The 11,468-nt window shown below is 56.6% G+C and overlaps 1 protein-coding gene across 5 annotated transcripts in view; it reads left to right on the plus strand.

Moving 5' to 3' along the window:
* The window catches only part of FSTL4 (follistatin like 4), a 518,038-nt gene extending 510,000 nt beyond the window's left edge, over positions 1 to 8,038 (plus strand). For 4 of the 5 annotated variants that reach the window (XM_084886586.1, XM_084886587.1, XM_084886585.1 and 1 more), the window contains 2 exons: positions 2,212 to 2,412; positions 4,435 to 8,038. In XM_084886586.1, coding sequence (XP_084742712.1) covers positions 2,212 to 2,412; positions 4,435 to 5,137 — 904 coding nt within the window. In that variant the 3' untranslated portion in view covers positions 5,138 to 8,038. The remainder of the gene's footprint in view (positions 1 to 2,211; positions 2,413 to 4,434) is intronic. The other variant, XM_084886588.1, reaches the window with a different exon arrangement.
* Positions 8,039 to 11,468: the final 3,430 nt, after the last annotated feature.

Genomic DNA, 11,468 nt, shown 5'->3' on the forward strand with positions numbered 1-11,468 from the left:
ATGCATAGATGCATAGCCCATGGACACAGCCAATAGTGTGGCAGAGGCTTGAGAGGGGTGAGTTCAAGGAGGAGGGGATTCATGCAGGGGGGGTGGGAGGGAGAGAGACAAAGCAGCCATCTGTAATGCTTTCACCAGTAAAGATCAATTTTAAAATAATATTCTAATGTTTCTAAATACCCAACACTAAGGAATTGGCTACACAAACTTCGCTATGACCACAGGAAGATGCTTCCACAAAGGAATGAACCCTTGGCATCTTCCTGACTCCTGCCCTGACTCCACTCTCTTACCCACTCACTCCCAGGCCCAGCTTTGAGCTGCCTCTCAGCCTGTTCCACGGGACACCTTGTCCCCTGCCCTTCCCCAAATGCCACTTTTCAGTTGGCTCGTCCACCTTCTGAGGGAGATGCTCGGTCCTCCTTGCCCCGCCCTGAGCAGCAAAGGACACCTGCTGTCCAGCTACATATACACGCCTCCTGAACCAAGCAAGTTCTCAGAGCCGGCACATTCCAGGGGTTCGACCATTACGCTGGAGCCCCTGCTGCACCCAGTCACATGCTGGTGACACAGGCCAAGGAGCTCCAGGCTGGTGAGAGGAATGAAGGGGCACACCCACAGCAGTGCACGCTGTGCTGTGTTTGGATGAAGTAACCTCTGTGTACAGGGTGTCAGAGTGGTGCGGCGTGAATGGCACTGACCACTGACAGCCTGTGATTTTCCATCTCTATGATAAGCTACCATGACAAAGGATTGCACATCAAGCAAGGATTGCACAACTGCTTGGACTTCTCTGGCAGTTTCCCCTCGACTCTCCAAGATCCCGTTTCCTGAGGCTGAGACTTCCTTCCTGCCCAGAGCTATTCCTCACGGACTTGCCATGGAATCGTCATTCGGCCTTTTTTTAATCCCAGGAAAATGACCTAATGCAACCGTAGAGCTTTAGAGCTGCCCCGAGGCTGAAAGTGACAGCTCTCGTGGTTCTAATCGACATTCCGCCTGCCGACCCCTGGGAAGCTGGTTCCGAAAGGATTCAGCCCTCACACCTGCCTGAGGAGACACCAGGTGCTGTTAGTTTCACCATAAAAGTAAGAGCCAGAAGACAATTTCATTCGAAAAAGCCAACAGCATCCAGGGTTGAAAGCCATGGGTGTCACCAAGGCCCACCCGAGCTCCTGGGCCTGAGGCTGCTGAAATCTGGATCCTTCCTTTTGTGCACGGCCCCCAGGTGAAGGTCGGAGTATCTCCCCTCCCCGTTTAGGCCTGGCCTCTGCCTCCGGTGCTGCTCTGGGCTTCTTGTTGTGGGGCCCTCAAGCCAACATTGCCCACAGCTGGCCAAGCTCCTCCCCTGGCGGCAGGTCAGCCGCCTTTCAGGGCAACGGCCCTGGACGTGGAGGCTGATGAGTGCGTGAAAAGGCAGAGGACACAGGCTAATGGGCAGGTGGCTAATGGGCAGGTAGATGCCCGGTCTGCCCACAGGGAGCGCTCTGGCAGGACCTGCAGACCGCTCTCCTCCTCTCTAGCCTCGGACATTGCTTGACTGCTCCGCACTGCCAACGCGCCCGGCCTGTGCAGACAGCAGGGACACACCCGGGAACGGCTCAGGTCCCCTCCACGGGGAGGAGTGTAACCTCCAGGGAAACAGGCAGCCACGCTCTGCCTTCACCCGTTTGTGCCAAACACAAGGCCTGGTTCCTTACTTCTCACCGCGAGTCCCTTTGTGACACCAAACCTCTCCCCGACGTTCCGATCAGAAGGCCTCTCGTGGCACGACCGGCACCCTGAACGGCACCCCTGCCAGATCCCGCTTTCTCGGAGTCACAGCCTTGGAGCACGCCAGCCAGGCACCTGGCATCGACGGGAAATCAAGAACCCGCCATCAGTTCCCAGCTTCACATTCTCGTTATTGAAATGAGCTCTCTCCTTTTCCCAGGGAGGCCTAGGTGTTGAGAAGGGGGGCGTCCCTGCAGGCGGGCGGGCGGGGAAGCTGTATCTGAGCAGAGTGGTGTTTCCGTTCTGGGACCTCCTTCCAAAGCCCCAAGCACAGCTCAGGCCCCGCTCTGCAGTCACCACAGCTGACAGCGGCAGGCCCTGCCAGGCAGAGTGGGCGGAACGGCTCCCTTACGTCCCAGCACTTCCTGTCCTGCCTGTGCTGACCCACCCTGCTCCCGCCCCTTCCCACGGCTGTGGCCTGTCCATCCTCTCTCTCAGGCAGCCTGTCTGCTGGGGAGCCTGCAGAGGGCTCCAGGTCGCCAGCCCCCCACTAGGACGGCCCTCACAGGGACCCTGCTCTCTGTCACAGGTGATCACGGAAGCCAGCTCCGGCCAGGGCCAGCACCTCATCCGCACACCCTTCGCAGGAGTGGACGACTTCTTCATTCCCCCAACAAACCTCATCATCAACCACATCAGGTGAGACCCGCCGGCGAGGCCCCGAGGCCCTGCGCGCTCTGTCTGTGCCCCGCGGGGGACCCCTCCGCCAGGGTGGGACTTACTCCTGTCTCCGTCATCCCCCCTCCTCTTGGGCGGGCTTGGAACCGCCTCCAGAAGGGACAGGAAAATGGACCCACCCTGGTCTCTAACTGTTTAAGTTCAGGAAGGCACCCAGCTCCTAGTGTCCTCGGGGTCCCAGTGAGGTCAAGGAGGCGCATCCTCAAGGTGAGGACCACAGGGGAAAGGAGAAACAGAGGTGGTTAATTTAGCACCCTCTCCTTGCTAGACACAAAATGGAAGTGGTCTCGACCCTATTTTACAGATGAGAAAACTGAGGTTCAGAGAAGACAAGACACTGGCCAAGGTCACACGGCCAGGAATTGGCAGTCAGACTAAATGCAAAGCCAGGGCTCCTTAGAGTGCCCCATCCTGCCTCATCCTCTGCTAACCACCGCCCCAGGGTCCTCTCAGAGCCCTCAGAGCCGCCCTGCAGGGGGCCTACAAGGAAACAAGGCCCCCTGGGTGCCTGGGTGCCACCATCCCAAAGAAGAGGCTCCAATAACAGCCCCGACCTCCGCGGCAAACCTCCCCCCACCCCCCGCCACTCCCCACTACTCATTTCAGAGCGCCCCTGACACTTTCTGTAACGTCACCGCTGCTCACAGACTGAGCCTGCCCTTGATAAAGTCATCGAGACCCAGGTGTCACGTGGCCCTATTTATGCCTTCCTCTAACCTGACATCCAGCACCTTTCTCCAGGAAGAAATGACTCACGGTTGCAAGCTGATGCTGAACTTGTAAAAATAGGACTCATCCCTGTGTCCTCCTTGCCCAGGGAGGAAAATCACCGCTCTCTGCCCTCCCCACCCCACCCCCACCCCCACTACACTGCAGAGCGCACCTGGGAAAGAGCCCGTACGGGGTTCTAAATGGGGACACCCCCCAGAGGGGCTGGGCTCAGCTTGGAGTCCTGCAAACGCAGAGACTCCGCAGCCCTGGGTGTGGCTTTCACGCTCAAGCTCCTTAAAAGAGCGGGATTTCTTTCCTGCGCTTCCCACGCGCTGGCTCTTTAAGGATGCTTCACGGATGCTCTAAAGAGGGCCTTTTCCCCACTCTGAGGCGCTGCTATTCGCTATTGGAGAGGAAGTGGTGGGGGCGATTTTCCCCTTTCCTGCAGGTGATGCAGGGTCAGAACGCCTCTAAAGCAAGGGATCTAGGAGAGGCTCTCGGAGCAAAGGGAGGCCTGCCTCTGACTATGGAGCAAGCGGCTCCAATGAGGGATTTGGGGAAGTCACCCCCGAGCTCTGCCACCAAACCTCCCTCTTGGATTGGATCCCGGAGCCTCCGAGGAATGAGAAAGGACCCTCATTAGATTCCCGGGGGGCTCAGAGAGGAAAGCAAGTGCCCGGGCCCCGTGGATGGCAGGGCCTCAGCAGTGCCGGGCCTTCTGGGTGAAACCGCCTCCGGGCCCCCTGCCCACCAGCACCACACACGTGGCCGGAGCGGGGTGTCCTTCCCAGGCCCAGGCAGAGGGGACCCTCTCGGGAAACCTGAGCTTCCCTGAACCTGCGTCCTCCGATCCCCACTCACCGGTGAGTGCGAACCCCGAGGGAATGGAGGCTCTCCGCCCGCGCCCTCACCCAGGCCGTGGCAGGCACACCCTGTCCTTTCCCTGCAGGCACAGGCCAGCCCTTCCCAGCCGGCACACAGCCGCGGGGAGACGCGGTGGCGGACACGGTTACCCTCCTGCACCGTTTCTAACGACGAGCGTGTGCACGAAGGCGCCTGTCCAGGAACCTCTGTGTCCCCGCTCCTCCTGTTGGAGACGGCAGATGGATCGCAGGAAGCCGTCCCCGCAGAATGGGAGTTCTCCTCCAGGGGCCGTCAGACCCCTGCAGGGCTGTGATAGGGGGACAGGCTGCAGTTCTGTGAGAGAAACGACAGGTCCCCCTGACCCCGAGAGGCCTCTGATGACCTCTGACCTCCGCTCTCCCCTCCCAGGTTCGGCTTCGTCTTCAACACGTCGGAGCCCGCCGTGCACAAGGTGGACCTGGAGACGCTGCTGCTCGTCAAGACCATCGGGCTGCAGCGGCACGGCTGCCTGCCGCAGGCCATGGCCCACTCCCACCTGGGCGGCTACTTCTTCGTGCAGTGCCTCCGGGCCGGCGCCGTGGCCGCCCCGCAGCTGCTCATCGACGGCGTCACGGACGCCACGGTCGGCCCCAACGGCGACGTGACCGGCACCCCGCACGCGTCCCCCGACGGGCGCTTCGTGGTCAGCGCGGCCGCCGCCGGCCCCCGGCTGCACGTGCAGGAGGTCACGCTGCGGGGGGAGCTGCGGACCCTCCACGCCCTGGACGTCGGCCGCGGGGGCGTCTCCGACGTGGCCTTCCAGCGCTCCTTCGCCCACGGCGGCCAGTACCGCGTCTACGCTGCGCTGCAGGCCCAGCCGGACCTGCTGTTCCTGGAGCTGGCCACGGGCCGGGCCGGCCGGCTGCGGGGCCTCAAGGAGCCGCCCGCGGGGCCCGCCGGGCGCTGGGGAGGGCCCCGCAGGGCCGTGCGGGACAGCGGGCTGTTCGGGCAGTACCTCCTCGCGCCGGCCCGGGAGTCCCTGTTCCTCATCGACGGGCGGCAGAACGCGCTGCGGTGCGAGGTGGCGGGCGTCCGGCGGGGCGCCACCGTGGTGTGGGTGGGCGAGGTGTGAGGCGGCCGGCGCGGAGCCCCATCCTGACACCGCAGCCCCCGGGCGGGCGGGCGCCCTGTACATTTTCACAGACAAAAGCAAAAACCCGTATCCGCTTCGTGGTTCGACACCGGTCTCCTTGCAAGTTTCCTCGTCCAAGGTGTGCGCTGCGCGCCACTCGCCAAGCTGCGGTGTTCCCATTGGGGAGGATGAGGTAAGCCTCGGGCCACGGTGGGCACAGGAGGCGTGTCCGTGCCCAGCTCCATGCCACGTGGCTGGGGCCGCCGTGGAACCCAGCGCCCCTGCTTTCCAGGCGGGCACTTCCGTCGGTTGCCTTCACGTAGTCATTCTCCTTCGCCGCCAGACCCAGCCAGACTGCACCCTGCGGAGGGGCCTGAGGCCAGGCCCAGACACGGCCCGCAGGAGCAGGGGCCTGGCTAAGGCCGGAGAGCCACGCCTGCCCTCGCTCTGCTCCTTTTCCTCCTTCGCAGCTGCTTCCTGCTTTTCTTTCCATTTGACTTGTACGCCTGAGAGAGAGCCAGTAAGACTTACTGCAGCTTGGGGTGGGGTGGGGAAATCACTCGCTTTATTTTGGAAACTTGGATTAAAAAATAATTTTTTATAATCTCAAATGCTAGTAAGCAGAAAGATGCTCTCCGAGGTCCCGCTCTATTCGTCCCTGCCTTAGGCCAAGTCTCTGAGAGTTGCCACCCTAGGACCCCCAGCCAGAAAGGACAGTGGTTATCAAGGAGGAACAGTCCCCTACAGCACTGACACCCCCAAGTACCGATCAGCCACCACCATGGCAAAGACTGTGCTCTGGGCTGGGACCCCAAGAAACTAGGAAGACCCTGTGTGCCTGCTTTTCACCATGGAAGGGGACATTGTTAGGTAATCCTCACTTGAGGATATTTTTCTATTGATTTTTAGAGAAAGTGGAAGGGAAGGGGAGAGAAAGAGAGACACATCAATTAGTTGCCTCCTGCACACACCCCAATCAAGGCCAAGAATCAAGCCTGCAACCAAGGTACATGCCCTAAACCGGAATCGAACCTGGAACCCTTCAGTCTGCAGACCGCCGTTCTGTCCACAGAGCCAAATCGGCTAGGCCTGGAAGGAGGACATTTTAGTAGCCAGGCTCAGATTCAAGGCAGATGAGGCTTGCCTGGCAACCTCCAGACTCACTGCTGAATCCCCAAGGACACAGTGGTGTCCAGGCAGGTTCCCTTTTAAAAACCAATTTCCTCTCTGCCTGTGGCCCTTGCGCTCAGCTCTGGTGCCCCTCGTCCCTGCGTCATCGCAGCGCAGTTAGTACAGGGAGGGTTCCAGTATTTCACCTCACACACAGCGCCCCCATCTCCCCAGTGGCACACACTCCGAAGCTCAGAATCAGAAGGATGCAGGCTGGTTATATTCTGCTGAACTATTCCCACGTGTCTCGGCGATGGTGGGCTCTCAGTACAACCCAGCAGCTTTGGGAAGACAGTCTATTATAAAGAATCTCAGCGAGAAAGAGGCTCCCCTGGGTTCTCGGAACACTGCTTTCCTTCGCACATCAGCGGCCAAAACATACCGGCCCACTCGCTGGCTGAACGATCGCCTTTCTAACCACCTGAGAGAGGCGGTCCCACCGCAGGCACCTTAGCTAGTGTAGCCCCTTCCCCCGCCAGCCATGGTTTCCTGTGCTGCAGAGAAGGCAAGACCCTGCCTCACTCATACACAGCCCCTTCCCCTCCCACCTGTCTGCCTAGCCCACCTGTACCCACCTCTCCCCCGAGTTTCCTGAGATCAGCCATCTATTTATGCATCTCCTGTATCTTGGTCCACCAGACACCTGTTTCCCACAATTCTCAGGAGTGTGTCTAAACATGTGCATTCACACTTTAGATTTTTTTCTACAGGTACAATATGTAGATATAGGTTGAGGAAACTGTCTTCAAAAGTCTCATATTCAGTCACACAATAACTGGGATGAATGGTTCTCCCCCTTTTAATTTTTAAAAAAAATGTTTTACTGATTTTTTTACAGCGAGAAAGGGAGAGGGATAGAGAGTTAGAAACATTGATGAGAGAGAAACATCCATCAGCTGCCTCCTGCACACCCCCTACTGGGGATGTGCCCACAACCAAGGTACATGCCCTTGACCGGAATCAAACCTGGGACCCTTCAGTCCGCAGGCCGACGTTCTATCTACTGAGCCAAACCAGTCAGGGCTTCTTTTTATTCTTGCCTCAATCTCTTGACACATTCACTTCCAAACTCCCACTCTAATCACGGAAATTCTCCAATTTTCATGAACGTCACCCTCCGGAAAAACCTAAATTGTGGCAGCACCTGGCAGAAAAAAGCCCCCGCGCCCAGCGGAGGGGAGCCCACTGACAGCCGGGCTCAAACGCCGGCCCCTCTAGCTTGCAGATTCCTAAGAAGAAGACTGAACTGATCCCAACTGGCCTCTTCAACCGCAGCACCTGCTCCTTCCCCGTCCCGGCTTTGCTGAGTGTTCGGAAAAGCACACCTGCCCCTCCTGTCCTCACCGGGCAGCGCCCGTCTCGCTGCCCACATGCCAGACACAGCTGGACTGGAGAAAGGATTCACGGGCCCGAAAACAGCGCAATGTGCAGATTCACAAAGGCTCGCGGGCAGATGCTTTCCGCAGAGCTGCTTGGGCGGGAGGCAGGGACCAGGCTGGCCCATGGAACACAATTTGAAACCAGCTGGGGTCAGAAGTCATCGCAACAGGTGGGCCTTGAAGCAAACCCAGCCAGCAATCCTTGTGATGAACACAAAACGTCAACTACTCGTTTTTCGCATTCAAGGAGGATTCCTTTTACCGAAACAATCGCCAAAAAGGCCATTATCACTATCCCAACTCACTATCCCAACATTCCTGAATCCTGAAATAAAATTTCACCAAAATTCAACAGTTTTTTTTTTTGTTTTTTGGGTTGTTTGTTTTTTCGGAATAACAAACACAAATAACACCTGGCTAAGGCTTTGAATTAGAGGCCCTCATCCTCATAGTGAGCCCACGTGGAGGTCCCAGGTCCACAAGCCCACCCAGCTACTGGTGGTAGAAGAGGGGGTCTGTTTCTAGATGATTGAGTGGCCTTTCTGCACAAGAAGGCCTGGGCATGGACCACGCATGACACTTCAAATGCCGGCCCCAGCAACCCTGACCCAGCGAGACTGGCCTGGGGCTGGCCCAGGCTTTTATCTTAAGTCTCCAAGTCATTCACAGGTCCTATTAGCCCAAGTCCCCGGAAGTAGCCAGAAGAGCCCTTTAAAAACTTGGCTGGGGCCAATCGCTCCTAGCAAGCTCCAAGTGTTTTGATCTAAAGATGGTACCGCCAGACACAGAAGCTCAGTCCCTGCCATTCCCACCCAGCCCAGCCCTCTCCCCACCTCCCAGCCCAGGTAGGTGCCCTGGAGGACAGTTTTCACCCCAAATAAAGCAGAGACCCACCTGCTGTGCTAGAGGATGGTAACCACGGAGACCATGGAGGAAAGCCGCCTGGAGTCAGCTTTGTGCAGCCACAACTTCCTGTTTTCTGTTGACCAATAACCTGTGAACTAAAGGCAATTTCAGAACTGAGATGTGAGACAGATTCATTCTGGATATATTTTTCTACAAGGGGCTTAAAAAGTAAATCGGTTGATTTCTCAAAGTGTGTTTCATTCAAATACCATGGACGCTGAACCATCCTCATCGCCAGACCCCTCGCTCACTCGCTCTCTCTGATCTCTCTCTTCAGAAGCAGGCCCGCAGGAGAGCCGATCGTGCCCCCTCCCTCCTACACATCCGCCAATCTACCTCATGCCTTCCTCCCTGCCCCCAGCACCGCCAGGCGCTGCCCCCATGCCAGGAGGCCAGACAGGTGACGGGGATGACGACAATGCTGACATGGAGTCCTTTGCCATCCTCCCCAACCCAGGACACAGATGCCACTCCAAGTGCAGTCAGAACCCATGGGGCACCGCCCCTTGCTGCCCAGAATCCGCCCCCCCATACCCCCAAACGCTTGCTTGCAGCCCTTTGGAGTCAGATGAGCAAGACTAGAGAGAACTCAGAACATAAGTCAGCTACTATCAGACAGAAACTGTCGACGGGGACAGAGACCGTGACATCTGCACCAGCCTCATCCCTGAGAGGCCTAAGCGACACCTCCCTCCATTCCAACGCTGTCCTCTGCTATTCCTGCTTCCTCCCTCTGCCTTGAGCCTCCTGCTCCTTCATTTCGAAAGGCCACTGACCTCACTGCCGCCCCAGCCCCTGGCTTTGGGCTAGAAGCAAGCAGTCACTCCCAGGGCCGGATGCTGTTGTTTCTTTCCTCCCAGGCTGGCATGTAGGCAAAGCAGTTTTCCTAGACAGTTACGCACTGCCTTGGTTTCTCTGCAGAACCTTAGAGATTACAGGACAGACATGCTTTAACCTTTTCAATGGGAAAATGCCTCCTCAAGCTGTGACTGCAAGGCCCCAAGTACCTGTCGGGATAGGACCACTTCCTGCTGTGGTCTCCACCAGGTGACCAGCCAAGTCACCGAAGGACCTGAGCACCCTCCCTGGGCCGCGGGCGTCAGGCGCCGGCCATCGGCAGCCCGCAGGAGCCCACCAAGCGTGGTCTCACACATCCTTGGGAGCTGTGAGCAGCGAGTGGGAACTGAACTCTACACGGTGTGTGGAATTATGGAAAATACAGGGAGAATGGGAATTGGCCTCCAAAATTCACAAGGCTTCTTTAACCAGCGCCAGAATATTGAGCATGTTTTTGTGGGGGGTTTTGACTAAGCCACAATTTACACACCCCTCTTTACAAGCTCATCTTATCTGATGTAAAACCATCCCTTCCCCGTGGGGCCCCAGAGAACGTGGACCATGACCTAGAGGGCTCTAGAGGGCTCAGTCTGCACTCCACAGAGCAATAACCATTGACTGGCCCCTACCCCAAGCCCGGTGACACGTGCTGTCTCCATGTCCACATGTCATCATGGCAGGATCGGAGAACGCTGCCTTTTGGGGGACTCTTCGAGATCGGAGCTTCATTTCTAAGGAAGGGCCACCAGGATTGGCTGATTACGGGGCCCAAGAGCTCCCAAGTGAGAAAATTCCCTAAATCTAAACCTTCATCCACTGCCCATCACGACCTCTGCCTGAGGTTTAAGAGTTTCTGGTCCCTGGCTACTGCCGCTGCTTCAGAGAGGTGAGGAACAACAGGTCTGCAAGTCAGCCACACCAGAGCCACAGCACCCCCTTTCATGGGGACCCCATGGCCCACAACCCACTGCCCAGACCCTGCCCCTTCCTGGCCTGGCCCCTGCGTGCCCTGCCTCCCCCCAACTGCCCACGCTTTCTGAAGACCTGTGCGATGACCCGGAAGCAGAACTGGGCATGGAGTTTTGCTGGAATGGTCACACACACACTGCTTTCTGCTGTAGTGTAGCTGAATGCCCCTCAAAATATGAAGTCACACACACCCCGCTTGTCCTGTAGCGTCTCATCCAGCCCCGCCTCAGAGAACTTTCGGATCTCTCATGTCAAGGCAGATTACATTATTTTGAGCAGTTATGTAGACTCCAAAATATATTTTCTGTAATCACCATATTTCTCAAGAGGCCTCCTGTAATTACTATACATGTGAATTTTTCCTTATTTATAAAATATATATAAATTATTTTTAATACATCAACTTTAGTAGAAATTTGTACCAACACTGTAACTGTATGTGGCATTTGAAATAAGTTGCGTTTACTTTGACGTATCACACAGTATTGAACACACCGTGTATTTGCAGTACCACTTGATATAAAGATGATTCACAAATTATCATAACAGACTGTCATTGTAAATGCTCTTTTTCGAGGATTTTACAATAAAATTTGAGAAAGATAAACTCTCTCTGGGGCCAGTCTGTTGGAGGTTGTTAAAATGAAAACTGACTCGGAAGGACATGGTGGTCAAAGTGAGATGGCCCCTGCTCTGGCCGGGTCCAAAGAGCTTCTGGACAAAGGCAGGCTCCTGAACCTGGAAGTCTTTTCTCTCCATGTTGAAGTTTTATCTTCAACCAACATCTGGTTCAAAACTTCTCATCACCTGCCTTGGTAGCCCCTTTAAGTTCACCATAGACCCCAGACTCTAATCTGTTCTTGACTCTAGTCACTCTCGGTTCGCACTAGAGCCAACATTCCAGCTACCATGAAGAAGGTTTAAAGTGTTTGGTAACCACCAGGCTACCAACGCGGTACACCTACTATGTGCCAGAACTGTGCTAGGTGCCAGGGATAGAGGGTTGGACAAAGACAGACCGACCCTGCCCTTGGTGAGCTTCAAGTCCACTGCACCATGACTATTAGAGT

The sequence above is a fragment of the Pipistrellus hanaki genome, assembly GCF_964339955.1.
Source record: "Pipistrellus hanaki genome assembly, chromosome: 5".
Classification (NCBI taxonomy): Eukaryota; Metazoa; Chordata; class Mammalia; order Chiroptera; family Vespertilionidae; genus Pipistrellus; species Pipistrellus hanaki.